Genomic DNA, 18,241 nt, shown 5'->3' on the forward strand with positions numbered 1-18,241 from the left:
AATGAATTCTAAAGTACAGTAATTTCACGATTACAAGCCGCACTATTTTTACTAAAATTTTGGTCCCAAACCAGAAGTGCGGTGTACATTCAGGAGTGGCTTATATATGAACAAATTTTGGAAATTTCCCAACCCGGAAGTCCGAGCCAGCAGGGGCCCCAGGCGGCAGGGCAGTGGTGGCACAGCAGCAACGCTGCCCAGCCCCGGGAGGCGTGGCGGTGGCACTGGCCGGGCAAGCCCCTCTCCCTCCTCCCAGTGGCACTCGCCAGGCAAGCCCCTCTCCCTCTTCCCAGCGGCAATGGCCGGGCACGCCCCTCTCCCCCTTCCCGGTGGCACTGGCCAGGGACACTCCTCTCCCTCCTCCCGGCAGCACTGCCCGGGCAAGCCCCTCTCCCTCCTCCCAGTGGCAGCGGCCAGGCACACCCCTCTCCCTCCTCCTGGCGGCAGTGACCAGGGACGCCCCTCTCCCTCTTCCCGGCGGCACCGGCCGGACACGCCGCTCCCCTGCCTCTCGGCGGCAGCAGCGAGCAGGGCTGGGACCGCTCCCTGGTGGCCGCCCTGAGCAGGGCTGAGCCAGTAAACCCTGCCATCCCACTGATTCTGTTACTATTTGGCAACTTTGTTGCACGCGGGTTCTCCCTGGGAATGACAGAGCAGTTTATATTTGGGTGCGGCTTGTGTATGGACAAAGGACAAAATGTTTGCCAACACCCAGAGATGCGGCTTATACTCAGTGCGGCTTGTAATTGTGAAATTACTGTAATTTCAAGTTCTAGATAAACTTGGGGTGAGGCAAAGCAAGTATTGGTGCAATATCCTTACTTATTTTTCCAAACCAGCTATTGAGTTCCCCACTACTCTGTTCCTTTTTGCTCATCTGAACTATGAAGTTTCTTCTTTCTCTACAGCATCATTATAACTGTGAGAGAATACTGTTGGTTTTTGATGCAAGCTATTCTGCAACAATTGTCAGTATTTTTGATTTATTGTTTACATTTTTCACTTTTTGGGAGTGAGAGTTTCTTCTATTTTTGTTTCTTTTTATTCCCTCAACTCCCATTACAATATATTCTAGTCAACTTTATTTCACTTTATTGCTTCTAGCAAATGAGGTTGTCATAAAAGCTGTCACACCATAAAATATCATATTACTCCTATATTCTTCTGATATTTACAGTTACCTAATTGTTTTATATTTAACATAGAAAGCATCAGAACAGATGTTTCTTGTGGGTAGCTCTATATTTAATGGATTACATGGTTGTGATATATGATTGACATTTAATCAATAAATCAGAATACATCACACGTACGTAAAAATACCAAGCTTCTCCTTGTTTCTGCTTATAACAGAATATTTGAAGGTTAGATCACATGACCCAGAAGAAGCCATTCGACATGATGTTATTGTTACAATTATTACTGCGGGCAAGAGAGATCTCTCTTTGGTCAACGACCAGCTACTTGGCTTTGTAAGGGAGAGAACACTGGACAAACGGGTAAGTGTTACTATTGTATTTTCAGCAATTACCTGCTTGTAATATACTTTGGTAAAAATAAAATAAAAAGGCTCCAAAGCCAGAGAATCAGAGAATCTTCAGGGTTGACTATTAACAAAGAATACTGCAGGAAGAAATTATTTTCTTAATAATTAAATACTGTAATTTCATGATTATAAGCTGCACCATTTTGACTAAAATTTCCAACCCGTAAATGCGGCTTACACTCAGGAGCAGCTAATATATGAGCAAAGTTCTGAAATTTCCCAACCCGGAAGTGCAAGCCGAGGTGCCGAGCCAAGCACCTGCCAGTAAAATCCGGGATTTCGTGATTATTACAGTAGTTTCACGAATACAAGCCGCACGGATTATAAGCCGCACCCCCGGTGCCTCGACAATGTTGCTGTCTTTGTCAATAGATAAGCCGCACCCCGAATATTAGCCGCACTTTCGTTCGTCGCGAGAATCCGTGCGCAGCTTTCACAAATTGGCCAATTAGTAACAGGATCGCGGCATAGCGGGCTTTACTGGCTCGGGGCGGGGCCAGGAAGGCTCGGCCCGCTCATGGTTGCCGACGGGGCCGGGTGGCCCAGCTCAGCGCCACGGCTCGGCGGGGCTGGCCGGGTGGTGCTGCCGCCGCCGCCGGGCTCGCTGGCCCCCCTCTCCCGTCAGCACCGCCCCGCTGCCGCGTTCGCTCGCCCGGCTGGCAGGGCTGCCGCCGCCGGGCTCGCCGCCCGCCCCGCTGCCGCTTTCGCTCGCCCTGCGCCGCGCCTCGCGAGCGCCGCGCCCGCCTCGCGAGCGCCGCGCCCGCCCCGCGGCGCCTTCGCTCGCGGCGGCGCTTTCGCTCGCGGCGGCGGCGCTTCGCTCGCGGCGGCGGCGCTTCCGCTCGCGGCGGCGGCGCTTCGCTCGCGGCGGCGGCGCTTCCGCGAGCGGCGGCGGCGCTTCCGCGAGCGGCGGCGGCGCTTCGCTCGCGGCGGCGGCGCTTCCGCGAGCGGCGGCGGCGCTTCGCTCGCGGCGGCGGCGCTTCCGCGAGCGGCGGCGGCGCTTCGCGAGCGCCGCTTTCGCTCGCCCCGCCGGCAGGGCTGCCGCCGCCGCCACCAGGCTCGCCGGCCGCCCCCTCCCGTCTGCACCACCGCCGCGTTTCCTCGCCCTGGCCGGCACTGCAGGCCCCCGCACCGCCGGGCTCCCCCACGCTGCTGGCCCCGATTCTGCTGGGCTTCCCCCGCTGCCAGGCAGCCCCACCCGCCGGCCTTCCTGCTTCTGCCATGCTCCCCTGCACTGCTAGCCCCAGTTCTCCCGGGCTCCCCCGCCATGCTGGCTCAGGCTCTGCCGCCCTCCCTGCCCCGCCCTGCTGGCTCAGGCTCTGCCGCCCGCCCCCACACTGCTGGCCCCGCCTCTGCCAGGCTTTCCCACCTCTGCCGGGGCCGGCCGGGCTCCAGCTTGGCTTGGGGCTGCCGCGGGCTCTCACTTCCGTGTTGGCAGCTTTTAGAATTTTGTTAATAGATTAGCCGCCCCGGAATATTAGCCGCACTTCCGGGTTTCCACCAAAATTTTGGTCAAATTGGTGCGGCTTGTATTCGTGAAATTACTGTACAAATTGGTTACTTTGTTGTGCAGCAGGTGGAGGCGGGCTCCCTGCCACTGGCAGCACGATGGGTGGAGGCGGGGGGCTCCATCCCTGCCTGCCGCCATGGGTGCAAGCGAGCTCGTGCCGGCACCGCGGGGCAGCACGGGGCCAGGGCAAGCGAGCCCGGCAGCGGTAGTGCAGGCAGCGGGCAGGGGCGAGTGAGCCTGGCGGCCCCATCAGCAACCCCGAGCAGGTCGAGCCCGCCCGAGCCGAGCCAGTAAACCCCGCGATCCCACAATTCCGTTACTAATTCATTACTTTGTTGCACGCGGGTCTTCGCTGCGAATGACAGTGCGGCTTATAAATCCAGTGTGATTTATATATGGACAAAGACCTAAACATTGCTGATACCTGGAGGTGCGATTTATAATCTGGTGCGGCTTGTAATCATGAAATTACTATTATTATTAATTAATAATTAAATAATAAATTAATGTTAGTTAATAATTAAGTAATTAGGATGAGAACATCTTAATGAAAATTCTGTATTATGGTGGCATCAATCAAGTGTTGTCAAGCAAATAGGGTCATTGACTTGCGATAAACACAGTTACATTGTAAGAACATAAGAATGGTCACACATGTTTAAGCCATAGGTCACTATAACCCATTACAGTTCTCAGTGGTCACTTTTGGCTTCCAACAATTTGTGATTTAAGGATTTAAGTCTACTGGCACATGTTCATAATAACTTTCAACAGAACTTTATTCCATGTATTTATCAAGTTCTTTCTTGAATTTATTTGTTCTTTAGAAGCCTCCATGGCATATGTATCAGCAAATTCAAGTTTAGTGCATCTTTGGGAAAAGTAACTTCACTTGTTTGCTTTTAAACTTGTCTGATCATTTGACTGAATATCTCATAGTTCTTGGATTACATAAAATAATGAATATTCTTGGACTCATTTATATTTAATAAATATGAATACCATATCTTCTCCAGTTATTTTTTTCCATTCTAAAGAATCACCTGATTAACACACATTGATTGTTGCATACTTCTGATCATTCTTGTCTGGATGTTCTCTGTCGTGTTGGAACTAAGGTGACCAGACTTAGGAACAAAGTGCCACTCATCAGAACATCTGATTTTGAATGGCATTCACAGTTTGCACCGCGTGCATCCATACTTGATGATAACTTTTTTTCTTATTCTGAAATGTTCTGTCTCTTCTGCGATTTCTGAGCACTGAGCTAACAGTTTTGGAAAACATTCATGTTAACGTCAGTGTTTTTCTTGAATAACTTTAGATGGTATACTGCCAAATACTGTACATGCAGTTAATGCTGGTGGGAAAACCTGTCCTTGACTGAACTTCTTCCATTTCATATCATAACAATTCAGTAGAATGAGATTTTTCTGCAATTCTTAATTGTTACTTACGTCTGACTACCTCAGTAAATTTTATACACACAGTTCAGTTTTGTAGTAATTTTTCATATTCCATTTTTCAGATTCCTTTCTGATTCTGTCTGTAGGTTCATTTTGTTCCCTTCACTGTGAAAATCAGTCATTTATTTCCACCCATTTTCCCCTAACTTTTAGTTAACAATTAATTCTCAACAGAATTTTTATTATAAGGCCCTCTGGTATGAGACTTTTTTGGAAGTTTTTTGGGATCCTAATGCATTTTACTGATGTACTTCTGGGTCTGATAAAGTTTTTTTTTCTTAGATAAAACTTAGATAAAACCCATTGTATAAAGTTCAGTGACACATTTCTGTAACTTATTTTTCAACTTGTTTTAGTGTCAGCTCTTTGCTGTCGTTACGGTTCTATCTCAACTTGTTTGCCCATTCAAAATCAGATGTTCTGATGAGTGGCACTTTGTTCCTCTCCAGACCCTTTGGTTCCTTTCACATTTGCTGTTTTCAATGTTTATGAATAGATCGCATTGATAGAATAATTAGTATTTGGTCTTAATGATTTTGTTCCTGCTTGCTTTATTAATTTTTTTAAAAATATCTCTTAATGATTCTTTAAGAAACCTCTTCAGACCTCTCTCCTGGTGTAAATCTGTTTGCCTTTAAGCCAGACAGAAAGGGTCTGGAAGGCTTCCTGCTTCTGGAAGCTTTGGTGAAGATGTTTAGTTAGTATGCTTTTAATAACTTCATTTTGAGACTATTGCTCATGCTTCATCAAGGATTTACTTTCAGTTTGCCAGAGCTTACACTGTTTCCTGTTTACATATTTTCAGCTGTGGCTCCATGCTCTTTGAAAAGTGATGCCTAATAGCAGACTTCTCTGTGCTATGTAGCAATGTTGATTTTTTTTTCCCTCATTATTATTGTTCTTTTTCGATAGGCTATAGAAAGGATGCCCCCTATGTCATTCTAGCTAGTTACTTCAATTAATTTTTTTTAACTTTACATATTTTTGTCCCCCTTTTAAATGACAATGTTACTATAATGAATTTTGAGAAAAGGATGTCATCTTTACACAGAGAAATACTGATTTTGAGTATGTTCACTATTATAAAGCTGCTCTTCAAGTAGTTGTACTTGCATCTTGACATTGCTTGTTTCTCAGAAGTGATCAAGATCACCTTCCTTCTTTTTCAGCTGCTGAACATGTCCAAAAGGTCATTTATGAGATCTAAAAACTTTTAGTACAGCCACCACTTCCCAGTGGGAATTCCACCTAGTGAGAATGGAATGATTATTACTGTGTCTTCAACACAGTGTCTGTGTCTGTTTTCCTTTAGCATGCTGCTGTCAGTAAGAGGCAGTCAGCTATTGCTGCACAGCTGTAATACTGATTTCTACAGAACTAGGTCTTTTTTTGTGTGGTTCTAAATCAGTGTGGCCGCACTTAATGTTCCTCACGTTTGACTAAGTCATGTCACACCAGTCATATGTTTGATATGTTGCAATTCAATGTTAGGTGTTTTTTCTGGCAATCAGTGACTATTAACTTCATCTGTACATGATGTTTTTCTTATAAAAAATCTCTGGAGAGAGCTTTAATGAAAATGCATCCTGAGGAGAAAGTAAAAGTGAGCACTGACTAGAAATTGCTACAAGAAATAGTTAGCATTTGAGGTAGACCTTAGCAATACAGGATGTGTTGGTAAATGTGATTAGTGCTGTAAAACGAAGATTAAGGCCTTGTAAACTTTCATCTGTGGGGGTTTTGGGGTTTTTTTAGGATTTTTCTACAGTTTGGGAGAGGAGCACTGATAATGTCCATGTAACTATCTTTGTTTTCTATGTAGGATTTTCTCAATTCCAGGCCGACTGCATTATACCTATTTTAATTATTCTTTTTCTTTAAAAGATCTGTGGATTTTGCTGGCTATGTACCCTTTGTAGCTGGGTTTCTGTTGGACACATCTACAGCAAACTCCTAAATGATCGTTCATCAGTTTGACTTCATCTTTGTAGGCCTGCAATCATCTGTCGAATGAGTATTGCTATTAGCAGGAAAATAATGCTTGTCCAACAGGCTGAAGTAAAGTGCCAACCTGTGATTTCAGTTCTGCCTCTTATATTTATAAAGCAGGGAGAAAATTTAAGTTGTGCTGACTGGTACATTGAAGTGATCTGTTTTCTTTCTCCTGACCATATTCTAGTTGACACAGTATTGGTAAAGATAGTCTAAACACTTTCTACAGTAAAAGTTTCTGACTAAAAGACACTATGTATTTTAAGAAACGTCCTTAGCTGATTTGATCTATACAGACATTTGCATGATGATTGTAACTATTTAAAAAACAACAATAGTTTAAAAACAAACAAACCCCACTTCCACCAGTAGTTTTCAAATCCATTTTTATTGCTCTGGATGGAAAAGTAACTCTTAACAGATCTTCCCAAGAACTGAAATCTAGACTTTGGTAATAATTGTTCTTAGAAAAGCTCCATTGGGACACTGTCTCAAGGGTCTTTCCAGCATCTTCACTTTTCAGAATAATTAGGAGACATTTTAAAAACAAATAGCAAAAATACTTTTTTCCAGTATATTGGAATAATCCTAGGAACGTGAGAAGTTAAGAGTATTGACAGCTGACTTCATTGGCATTTCTCCCAACCGTCTTTATGGAGTAGAGACTCAGGCCCTTCATAAGAACTGACTTGCACATTGTCAGCTTGAAGCCAAAAGCTATAGAGTGAGGAGCCATAGAATCATGGACCCATTTTTGGTTTCTCTTCGTGCATTTCTCTTCATGTGTGTTAGTTTTAACTGTACTGAAAACCATTGCAGCTTTTTCCAGATGGAGAACGATTGTAAGATGTTTGTGAAAGGAACAGGTTAGTTATCCTAATGGATAAGGGATTGTATTGAACTTTAATAGCAATTTTTTTTTATTTCAAAACTCAGCCGAACAGTCATCAGTGGAGGAATTCAATTATGTTGATCAACCAAGGAAGCTAAGGTTATCAAAATTTTTCTGTTAATTAAATCAGGGTGGTAATTCTGTTAGCTGTATTTATTCATGTGCTGCCTTTGAAACTGATTATTACATTCCTCTTTGTTTATTTGCTGTTGCAACTTTAATTCTCAGAAGCATCTTATTCTTTTTTTTCGCTACATGTATCTGTCTCCTGTTCAGTGACTTGCTTCCATGGTATTCAAAACATCCTCTAAGGGGTTTGGTCCAGTGTCTGCTATTGTCAGTCTACAACTGCCTTTCTACATAATCTGAGATCTACTCAACAGCAGTTTCATTAATCAGGATTATATTTCCTTTGTAACTCCTTGTTTCTCCTTCATTTTAGACTTAAATTTTCTGGAATCATTTCTAGAAATCCTTTTTTATTTTCTTCTGACGAATTTTACCATCCTTCTTATCTTATATAGGAGATCTGATGATACTACCACCTGCATTGGAAGGGTATATCTGAATGCAGAAAAATATTAATACTTCTCTGAAAATGTTCCCCATTCAGGCCTTTATTTTCTTAAAAATGTGCTTTAGATCGTAACAGAAGAGAACAAATTCCTGCAGAAAGGTTAAAAAAATAACATCTGTTTATAGCTGAAGTTTTTCTCTTTTGTGAAACTAATTACTGTGCTATGTTCTAGCAAAGTCATTACTATCTTGACCTGTCATTTATGGTTTTAATACTTAAGAATTATGTAACAAAATACAAGTTTGTTTTTTCCATCTTATTGTTACAACTTACTCCAACAGCTAGTGGTGTCTTGTGGTGACACAAGCCATATTATCTTGAAGATTTCTTTTCTTTGCCCTTCAAGAAAAGGAAATCATTCAGTAAAACTATTAAGAAATTAAATGTACAGTACCTCAGTGGTATTGAGTCAAGCCTTCAGCTTAACAAGATTGAGGGAGTTACGGTATGACTAATGGTATCTACATTTATGCTTCATAGGCTGATCTGAGGATTGTTAGTCCTTGGGAGTTCAAGGCCAAAAGTGATACTAGTGTATTCTGGAAGAAATTTATCTCTTTCAGTTTGAATTTCATGCATTTCTTCTAAATCATGTGGGAAAACAAGTGTCTTCTGAAGTTTACTGTGTAAATCATTTAACATGAGACACTATGCTGCCTAAATTAATCCTCAGGTTGGCTCTGGTATGATTCCTTCCACAGGATGGCTTATGGATCTTGTCTGCTAAATTATTTAATAATGGGATAGTTGTTATTTGCTTGAGGAGTTAAAATATGACCACTAAAAGCAAGATTGAGAACCCATGAACTCCTCCTGTAACTGTTGTACTGTGGGGTTTTTATTTTCCTTAATCCCCGCAGTCTTAGAGCAATTGCTTCAAGGCTTCAGCAAAATGGGCCTTTTCCACTGTCCTGGAAAGTGGCCTAAGAGTTCAAGCCTAACAGGTTTGGCTTGGCCTAGGCTCCAGATCTCCTGTGTCTAGGCAAGGGTGCTATAAAACGGTGCAAGACCATGGGAAGAAAGAAGTCTGCCACTTCTGGTGCCTGTGTCTGAATAGATAAGCCTTCCAAATCCTGACTCAGTAAGACACTTATTCAGGCGTACATGTTAAGCTGTACTTAACTTCTTTTTTGCTGGCTAGCTCCCAGATTTTCTTTGCTTAGCACAGAGAAATACTGAAATCCTGGGTACTGACAATATTTAATCTGCATAGTACTGGCAAGAAAACCCTTACACAGGCTTTGCAAATTCTCATCTAGAGGCTTCAAACAGCATTTTTCAGTTTTTGAAGTGTCTAAATTTAGGAAATCAGAAAGTGGCTGTTTTGTCTTTCGTGCTTCTACAGGTTTACTGTATTTTGTTTGATTCTTTTTTTTATTTACTAAAACCAATTCCCCAAATTCTTTTAATTTCTTCCCTCTCTAGTGGCGAGTAAGAAAAGAAGCTATGATGGGTCTTGCCCAGCTGTACAAGAAGTACTGTCTTCATGCTGAGGCTGGAAAAGATGCTGCAGAGAAAGTGAGCTGGATAAAGGATAAACTTTTGCACATATATTATCAAAATAGCATTGATGACAAGTGAGTCAATCTAAGTCTTCCTAATTTTAATTGTATAGTGATAAGAGATAGTCTGAAAATATGTGCTTATCCTGTGAAAGCTGTTACAGTCTGTATTTGTTGGTTGATGTATGATGTATCTAATTAATCATTAAGACACGTATACACATATTCAGGACTGTTGTATTATCTGTTCATGGATTCATTTTTATATACTGGTGGAACTAGATCTATGATGATAGCAGATTTTCATTAACTAACTACTGTGTAGGGAAAAAATGGTCAAATTTGGCATTTACTATGCCAGTTCTTGTTTGCCTTATTGCTTTCCAGAGGCCAGGCTGTTAAAATCCATCATCTGTGAGTGTGATGTGTGTCCCCACCACAGTACATGCACAGATCTCTCCTTTTGGTAGGGACCTTTAGGTAGGCCTAAAGCTGAAGAAACATCAGAGATGCTTTCATATTTGATTCATCTCTTTTTTGTCACTCAGTCTCTTTGATTTTTTTGAAATACCAGTTTGGTGTTGAAAAAAGTATTTTGGCCAAGGTTTTGGAAGATTATAAATAGTCCTTCTGAAGGAGAGAAGCTGTGAGGTCACACAAAGGCAGAATTTCAGCCTAGATTTTTAATATGGTAGACTCAGAAAATTCTTTACAGCCTTTGAGAACCTTGCTTATGCAGCCTTTTTAATTCAGTGTGTTTTGTTATCTTGGTGACTAGTCTGAATGGGCCAATAGCCTCCTTCAGTTGCCAGTTCTGATACTAAATTTTTAACCACTGCAGTGGTGAAGGCTCTCACTTTGTTCATCTGGCTGATCGTAAGCGGGCCATAGTTACATATTTGATTAGTTGGCACCTTTTTTGAAAATCTGGAAATCTTCACATAGTTTATACAAAGCTCATTCACCATATCATAAAAATATACTTTAGTTTGCATTGAGAAGTTTCTGGTTTTTCTACCATATTTACATCGTATTTTCAGTACACAAGTTTGATAGTGGACAGAGACTCAAAGTTGTGTAGTGAATGGGACCAATGTGTCCTGTTACCGGCTATTGTTATACTAGCCAGTCACTTTCCTCACAGGAGAGAAGTGTCTTGCACTTTGTAAATCCTGACCCTAACTAACAGGGGCCAGGGAAGGGATGATGCAGTCTCTGCATTTGTATTGACAGCTTTTCTAGAACATGTTTCTATAGAGACATGGACTAGAGCAGTGTTTGTAAATTGTTAAGAGCTCTGATGCCTCTCATCTCCTACTGTGTTAAACACGTGGAGTCCGTTGAGATTTGAGGATCCTGTTCCCCAAACAGTTTAGTTCTTGGAGTCATCAGTAGGAAAGTGTACATTTAGAGAGACAAAGCCAAATTTTCTTTAAAGCTGATGGGCTGTCTTGAGATAGTTGCATCCATATTCATGGTCATCCTTTTATTCCTGTGCCTTGCCCTCATGTCTCTTGGAATTTTCTTTCAACAAAAATAAACTGTGTGAGCAAAAGTAAGGTGTGTTTGATCTGTGCTGCTGTGGTCTCTGTACAAGGCACTCACAGAGTTCTTGCTAGTACTAGTGCACTGGTACATAGTGGAAAAGTTTTAAAACTCTAAAAAAACACATGCAATATTTGTCAATAAATATAAAATTGTATAGCTGAACATTGCACAGTATGAATTAAATTAACATTTGAATGTTCTTTCATGGGGGGGGGTTTATTAGATGAACTCCTTGTATTTTATTGTTCAAAGTTGGTATTTAATGTAAAACTTCAAATGTGTATTTTGAAAGAATAGATAATTGGAGATGGTTTTTGCTAGTTTGGTTTGTTCTTATTTAGTTTCCCTTTTGCCCCTTTAATTGTGTATATTTTGCTCTTCCTTCATCTCCACCCTTTTAGGACTGATTTTTACCTTGTGTGTTAGAATGAGTAGATTCTCAAGTACTATAGTTCAATTTTAACCATTCCCTCAAGGATACTTTAGATTTTTACTTTTCCTCCTCTTTGAGTTATGTTCTTGTATTCTTTCTCCTTTATTTGAGCTTTTTACTGTCTGTGTTCCTTCCTTCTATATATTAGAATAAAGAAAGGGAGATTCTCAGATCCTAAAGACAAGGAGAATTTGGATGGTGACAAATGACTCCCTCTTAGAGGTGAAAGTGAAAGAACATGGTAAAGTTCTCAAGGAGCAGTTCTTGCTAATCTTTCTATCAGTAGTGGAAGGAATCTTTACAGCTGAGAAAAAGGCCACTACTTTTTTGTCTTCTTTCTTTGTTGAAAAATCTGGTTTTAATAACTTCTACTAGTTCTTGCTTTTTCAGCTTGTCTGAAAGGTGTCACTGTTGTTTGCCATGTACAGTAGTGATTTATCTTCTTTTTTTTCTTCTTTTCCGGCAGATTACTGGTAGAGAAAATCTTTGCTCAGTATCTTGTTCCACACAATTTGGAAACAGAAGAGCGAATGAAGTGCTTGTACTATTTGTATGCTAGCTTGGATCCAAATGCTGTCAAGTAAGTATAGTGTGTACTCAACAAATACAGTAATTTCACGAATACAAGCCGCACCAATTTGACTAAGATTTTGCTCCTAAACCGGAAATGCGGCTAATAATCAGGAGCGGCTAATACAACCTCAGAAGTGCCTGCCAGAGTGCTGAGCCGAGCAGCTGCAAAGTCGGCATTTTGCGATTGTTACAAATCGCTACTTTGTTGCACCGCGGGTGGAGCCTGGCTCCCTGCAGGCAGCATGGGGGGCGGGTAGAGAGGCGGGAGAGCTCTCTTTCCTCCTCTGCCACAGCCCAGGGGAGAGACGGGGGGGGGAAGCCCGCGCCGCCATTGCTGCGGCTCGGGGAGCCGACGGGAGCCCCGCGCAGCCATTGCCGTGGCCCGGGGAGGGGGAAGAAGCGCGCGCCGCCATTGCTGCGGCTCGGGGAGCCGACGGGGTGCTTTGTCCCCGCCCGCCGCCGCTGCGGCAGGAGCGGGGAAACTCCGTCCCTGCCCGCCGCCGGCGCCACGGGCGCGGGAAAGCTCCGTCCCCGCCCACCGCCGCTGCCGTAGGAGCAGGGGAAGCTCCGTCCCTGCCTGCCACCGCGGGGCAGCGCCGACCCGGGGTGACTGAGCCCAGGGGCAGCGGCGGCCGGCCCTGAGCGGCAGCACCGGGCTGGGCCACCTGGCCCCGTCAGCGACCCCTAGTGGGCCGAGCCTGCACAGCCTTAGCTCAGCCAGTAAACCCCACCCTGCCGCGGTTCTGTTACTAATTGCATGCGGGTCCTCGCTGCGAACGACAAAGCGGCTTGTATTCGGGTGCGGCTTATCTATGGACAAAAACTGAAATGTTTGCCAACACCCAGAGATGCGGCTTATACTCAGTGCGGCTTGTATTCGTGAATTTACTGTACTTGCTTTCTTTTAGACTTTTCTAACATCTGTTATCTTGTATTATATAATAAAAATACAAATAATGGATGCTTGGCGTTATTTGCAAGTAGCACAGCATTTGAAAACATTTCCCTTTTATATACAAACCTTATACATCCATTAGACAAAAACATCCCCTGATATTTGAGAAGAGTGGGTTTATCCATTCATTTCCATCAAATGAGAACAATGCAGACTTGAAAGTGTGCAGGTGGTAACTTCTAGGTTTGCTCTATATTAGGGACTGTGATGAAGGTAACTTTAAATGAATTCTGGTTGATGGTGACCTGTTTTTTATTTGGGTGGTTGTAAGAAATACTATGGGTGTCCTGCATATATTAAATTGTTCCTGGAAGAATGATTTTCTGTAAAAAAAGAAAATGGGTTCCACCTTGTTTTTAACAGTTATTTTTAATATTTGTTAGGTTTTGATTGTACCTAGCAGGTATTGTACTTCTAAGATAAATAAACAGTCTTGTTTAATAAAACCTCCAGCATGCTCTTGTCATGAAGAAGCTTTTCTTTTCTGGTTTCCCATTTTTTGCAGAGCACTGAATGAGATGTGGAAGTGCCAGAACATGCTAAGGAGTCATGTACGAGAATTGCTGGATTTGCATAAGCAGCCCACTGTACGGTTTTGAAAATATTTATACTTTATCCAGTAGATCTATGGGACTAATTTACTAGGGGGATTTAATACTGTATTGTTTGTTCAGTGTAACTTTGTTATCATTGATTTTTGTATGTAGATGATATTCCATTCTCCCGAAGTAAAGTTGCTTTCTGTAATGCTTGAAGGTATATGACCTCCTTCTTTTCATCATTTTTTCATAGTACTGCTCAAGAACTTTGGAATAAGTTTTAAAATTTCAAAGGGTTTTGTTTGCTTTTGACAGACTTTTTTTCTTTCTTTCGTTCTAAGGGATTTTGAAAATAGAACGTGTTGTAACATAAAGCAGTGATTTCTTCATTGGTTAGAAAAAAACCAAGTTTTTAAGTATTTGTACTGGAATTTTACTAGTAGAAATATTAAACAAAAGGCATTGCTTTGAGGTTTTGGTGAGAGAGTGGTCTTGTGGGAATTTTTTGTTTTGGGGGTACTGGAGTATTTTTCCTGACTTTGACCTATTATGTGAATTAATGACTTTTGCAGTTCTTCGGTGTTACAGAAATATTTTTCCCCTTTCTGTGTAATATCTGCTAATGATAGTTGCACTATTCTAGTATCTATTCTTAAGTAAAAAACATAAAACATAAGATTCAGGAGTAGAAAGTAGTGCTGCAGAAGAACTAACAAATCAGCTTAAAGATGTATTTTATAAAGGAGATATTGTTGATTTGTTTGTCTGTTTTTGCTGTTGTCCTCAGTCAGAAGCAAACAGTGCTGCCATGTTTGGAAAGCTGATGACCATAGCAAGTAAGTATTAATAACTTTTTATAAATATTCTGTAAACTACTACAGCATTCCTGAAAACTGTGTTTCTGTGAATCTTGGCCTGCTGAAATTGCAAATTTATCTCATGTTAAATTGTTTTTAATCGTACAGAAAACCTTCCAGATCCTGGAAAAGCACAAGATTTTGTGAAGAAATTTAATCAAGTTTTGGGCGATGATGAGAAACTTCGGTCCCAGCTTGAATTATTAATTAGCCCTACGTGTTCTTGTAAACAGGCAGATGTCTGTGTGGTAAGGAAATGGAAAGGCAAACTTTTATACCATAAGTGTTTGTACTTAAAACAGCTATCTGGAATTAATGGTCGCCTCAGTTATCTTAACATGGTTTTTACATGTTTCCAATTTTCAAAAAATGCCTTTTTGATTGACCTGTGGAGATTAGGGAAAAGATTGTTGTGATAATCATCTTAAGAAAACTTTAGCTTTATTCCTTCCTGGGATTATGAGCACCAAGCCTAATATCTAGAGCACCCATTTATTTCTTCAAAATACTTAATTTCAAGTGCTCGTTTTGTGGTAGGGTTCCCAAACTATCTTCTCACACTGGTCCAGCTTTCAAGTACCAGCAAGTCACCTATTACCATCTGCATATCATTAATTTATTTCTCATCCTGAAATAGTATTTTGAGATCATTCTTTGTTTTTTTCATGTTATTCAACCTCTCTGATGAAAATACACACCTTAATATTAAATTGTACTTTTCCAGATTCTGCCAATCACCACAGATTTTTTTTTAATGGTGTAAGGCAAAGTAAGCAATTTAATTAACAGAAATTACAAAGATCATCTACAAATAGACACAGACTTCTTGAGTTCTGTCTGATGGCTCAGAAATTTTACAGGGAAGGTAGCAGGACAATTTTTTCATTATGAAATCTCATGTACTGGAGGGTTACCCACAGTTTTCTGGATTACACTTGACAACAGACATATACATTCTGTGCACTGCACTTCACTCTTCCTTAAATCTATTTTGAATCAGGGCTTCAGTTCTTAAGAACGCATGAATAACTCTAATTAGAAACCTTTTTAATAGTTTTGTGAAGTATGTCTGCTTTGACTATAACATGGTAAAGAGACATATGGTGATACAGCAGCCCCCCCTTCCCTTTAAATTACATGTCACTGATTATACCACAATTTCTGTGGTAAAAAGAAGTGACTGTATTTAGCTTCCTCAACATGTTAAAGAAATAAGTAAAATGAGTGTAATTCTTGTTTGTATCCAACATTCTTGTAGAGGGAGATAGCCCGGAAACTTGCAAATCCTAAGCAACCAACAAATCCTTTTCTGGAAATGGTCAAATTTCTTTTGGAAAGAATTGCCCCTGTACATATTGACTCAGAAGCCATTAGGTAAGTTTTAAAGATCATGAACAATTGACTCATAAATTATTAAAAAGATGATAGAAATGGCAAAATTAAAAATAATTTTCTTGGGGTTTAAATTGATCTGTCCTAGCACGAAATGTGTGGGTGAGTTTTAAATCAAAATTATGTAGATGTATTCATTCCCAGCAACCTAGAGGATGCAGCTTCTTTTGATGCTGCTGTGCAGTGCTGTCTGCAAAATGATTTTTAAAATGTAGCAGTTCATAGTGAAAATTCTATTTGTGGGGCTTCAGGTAAAAACTGTGAACATGATTTTCACATAGTTAACTGCAGCACAGTCTTCTATATAGCATCTGAATTAATTAGCTTTTGTGGGATTGTGTAAGAGAATGTTTTGATTCCTTTTGAGACTTGTCTGGCAACCTAATTACATTCTGAAACTTGTGCAAGTATGTGCTGATCTTATGCCACCACCATGGTAAGGTTTTTTTTGGATGGATTTTTTTCTCTCTAAAGAATTCATTTTGCAGAAAGTGAAATTAGAATAAAAAGGACTAATGTAATAACTTTAAAATAGCAAAAACCAAACAGCAGTGCCAACACCATCCCCAAAGGACTGTTGCATTCCCTTTATATGTTGTGAAAACCAAGTAATCATGCTTATATCTCCAGCCTTTAACATTGTCATACTTGCTTGTTTGTTCCTTTTTGTATTTCTCATTTCAGTGCACTAGTAAAACTAATGAATAAATCCATAGAGGGGACAGCTGATGATGAAGAGGAGGGTGTAAGTCCTGATACTGCTATTCGTGCAGGACTTGAGCTTCTCAAGGTAATCTACAGTAATGCAGTTACAATCTGTAGTAGAAGGGACAGAAGTGGCATGAGCAACAAATTAATGTTAGCATGACTTTAATAGTTATTACTTAGATAATTACTTTTTAAATGAAACTGGTTATTAATACTCACTTGAAAGAGTAATAATGGAAGAGATGGTTTGTTGGGAGAAGTGTGTTTTGAAAGGGATGCGGAGCACTGAAATGGACATGTTAAAGCAGAAATTGTTTTCTGCTTAGGGAAATAGCAGAGAAGAAGGTGTAGAGGTAAAGTCAGAGGAAGAGAAACAGGGAAACTGGGAGAGACTCTTTGGGGTGTGTATGACATTAGAAGAAAAGCAAGCAGTTAGCTCAAGAGCCACATTATGTAGAGAAAAAAGGGAACTTGTCTTCTCAGTGATGCTGAGAAGTGAGGGGGAGAACAAAGGATTTGAAATATCTGGAAAACAGTAACCCATGTTTTATTTGTAGATATCTTAACTTCCTTGGTTTCTTTTCTGTCAGGGACCATAGATTCGGGAGAAATTAAAATTTCAGTTCCGTTAAATTAGGTGGAAAAGAAGTGTTCTTAAATAGATTGCAATGTAAACATATACTCTAAGTGTTCATTTGAAGAAGTGTGTTTTTATCTATTCAAATAATGTAGTATCTTACAAAATATTTGGTGGACAGGAGGACCTGAAAAACAAAACCTAGATGAATTTATTTGGAAATTTATATATAATTTCCTTCACAATGTAGTTACTGAATGTAATAGTTTCATATGGGCATGTAACAGCTATTTATGTTGATGGTAATGTGTATAAACAGCCATCATTTTGTTTTTCTGATTATTCATGTACTATGAATAAATATACCTTTGTTTTAATGTGTGTCTGCAGGTTCTGTCCTTTACACATCCTACCTCGTTCCACTCTGCAGAGACCTATGAGTCTCTACTGCAGTGCCTCAGGATGGAAGATGATAAGGTAGCTGAGGCAGCCATACAGATTTTCAGAAACACGGGTCACAAAATAGAAACAGACTTGCCACAGATAAGATCGTGAGTATTATGTACTGCTTTTCATATCTGGAATTCTGCCTCTTGGTAGTTTATTCAATATGTTGCACCTATCTAGTCTTGTTAACATGAATAGCTTCTCTTCCGTGATTTTGATTTCCTTCAGTACCTTTCTGTCCCTGTCCCTTCATTTTTAAATTCTGTGCTCTCACAATTTTTATTTATTCATTGAACATGTTAGGTACTTCTTAAAAATCTTCTTTATTATAACAGACACATTAAAACCAGTATATAGCAAATCTTTTCAGTTACAAAGTAAGCAACAGCAAAAATACAGCAAAAAAAGTAGGATTCCTTGGCATAATTTCTACTCATATCTGTCCTTCACACAGATTTTTTATCTTTGTAAGGAATGCAGATACAGTCTCTGATACAGTTAACAGCTCTGTTTGTTTTTAAACAAGATAGGAAACAAAATGTAAAAGCCGGCATGAATTTCTAGCAAAGAATAATTGGCTGTCTGTAAGTTGTCATGCAATTAATGCTGTACTGCTGATTAGAGCTGAATAATCTACTAGGTATTCACACACTATTAAATACCTCATGAGTAACATTTGAAACCTTAAAATCACCCTGTCAGTAACTAGCTTGTCCAAATAATAAATCAC

At 40.7% G+C, this 18,241-nt stretch overlaps 1 protein-coding gene across 2 annotated transcripts in view; it reads left to right on the forward strand.

Moving 5' to 3' along the window:
• PDS5A (PDS5 cohesin associated factor A) overlaps positions 1-18,241 on the forward strand; it is an 85,951-nt gene that overhangs the window by 43,518 nt on the left and 24,192 nt on the right. For both annotated transcript variants that reach the window (XM_033060308.2, XM_033060309.2), the window contains exons 11-19: positions 1,354-1,499; positions 9,406-9,557; positions 11,930-12,043; positions 13,497-13,578; positions 14,318-14,366; positions 14,496-14,635; positions 15,646-15,761; positions 16,464-16,569; positions 17,455-17,615. In XM_033060308.2, coding sequence (XP_032916199.1) covers positions 1,354-1,499; positions 9,406-9,557; positions 11,930-12,043; positions 13,497-13,578; positions 14,318-14,366; positions 14,496-14,635; positions 15,646-15,761; positions 16,464-16,569; positions 17,455-17,615 — 1,066 coding nt within the window. The remainder of the gene's footprint in view (positions 1-1,353; positions 1,500-9,405; positions 9,558-11,929; positions 12,044-13,496; positions 13,579-14,317; positions 14,367-14,495; positions 14,636-15,645; positions 15,762-16,463; positions 16,570-17,454; positions 17,616-18,241) is intronic.

The sequence above is a fragment of the Catharus ustulatus genome, chromosome 5, assembly GCF_009819885.2.
Source record: "Catharus ustulatus isolate bCatUst1 chromosome 5, bCatUst1.pri.v2, whole genome shotgun sequence".
Taxonomy (NCBI): domain Eukaryota; kingdom Metazoa; phylum Chordata; class Aves; order Passeriformes; family Turdidae; genus Catharus; species Catharus ustulatus.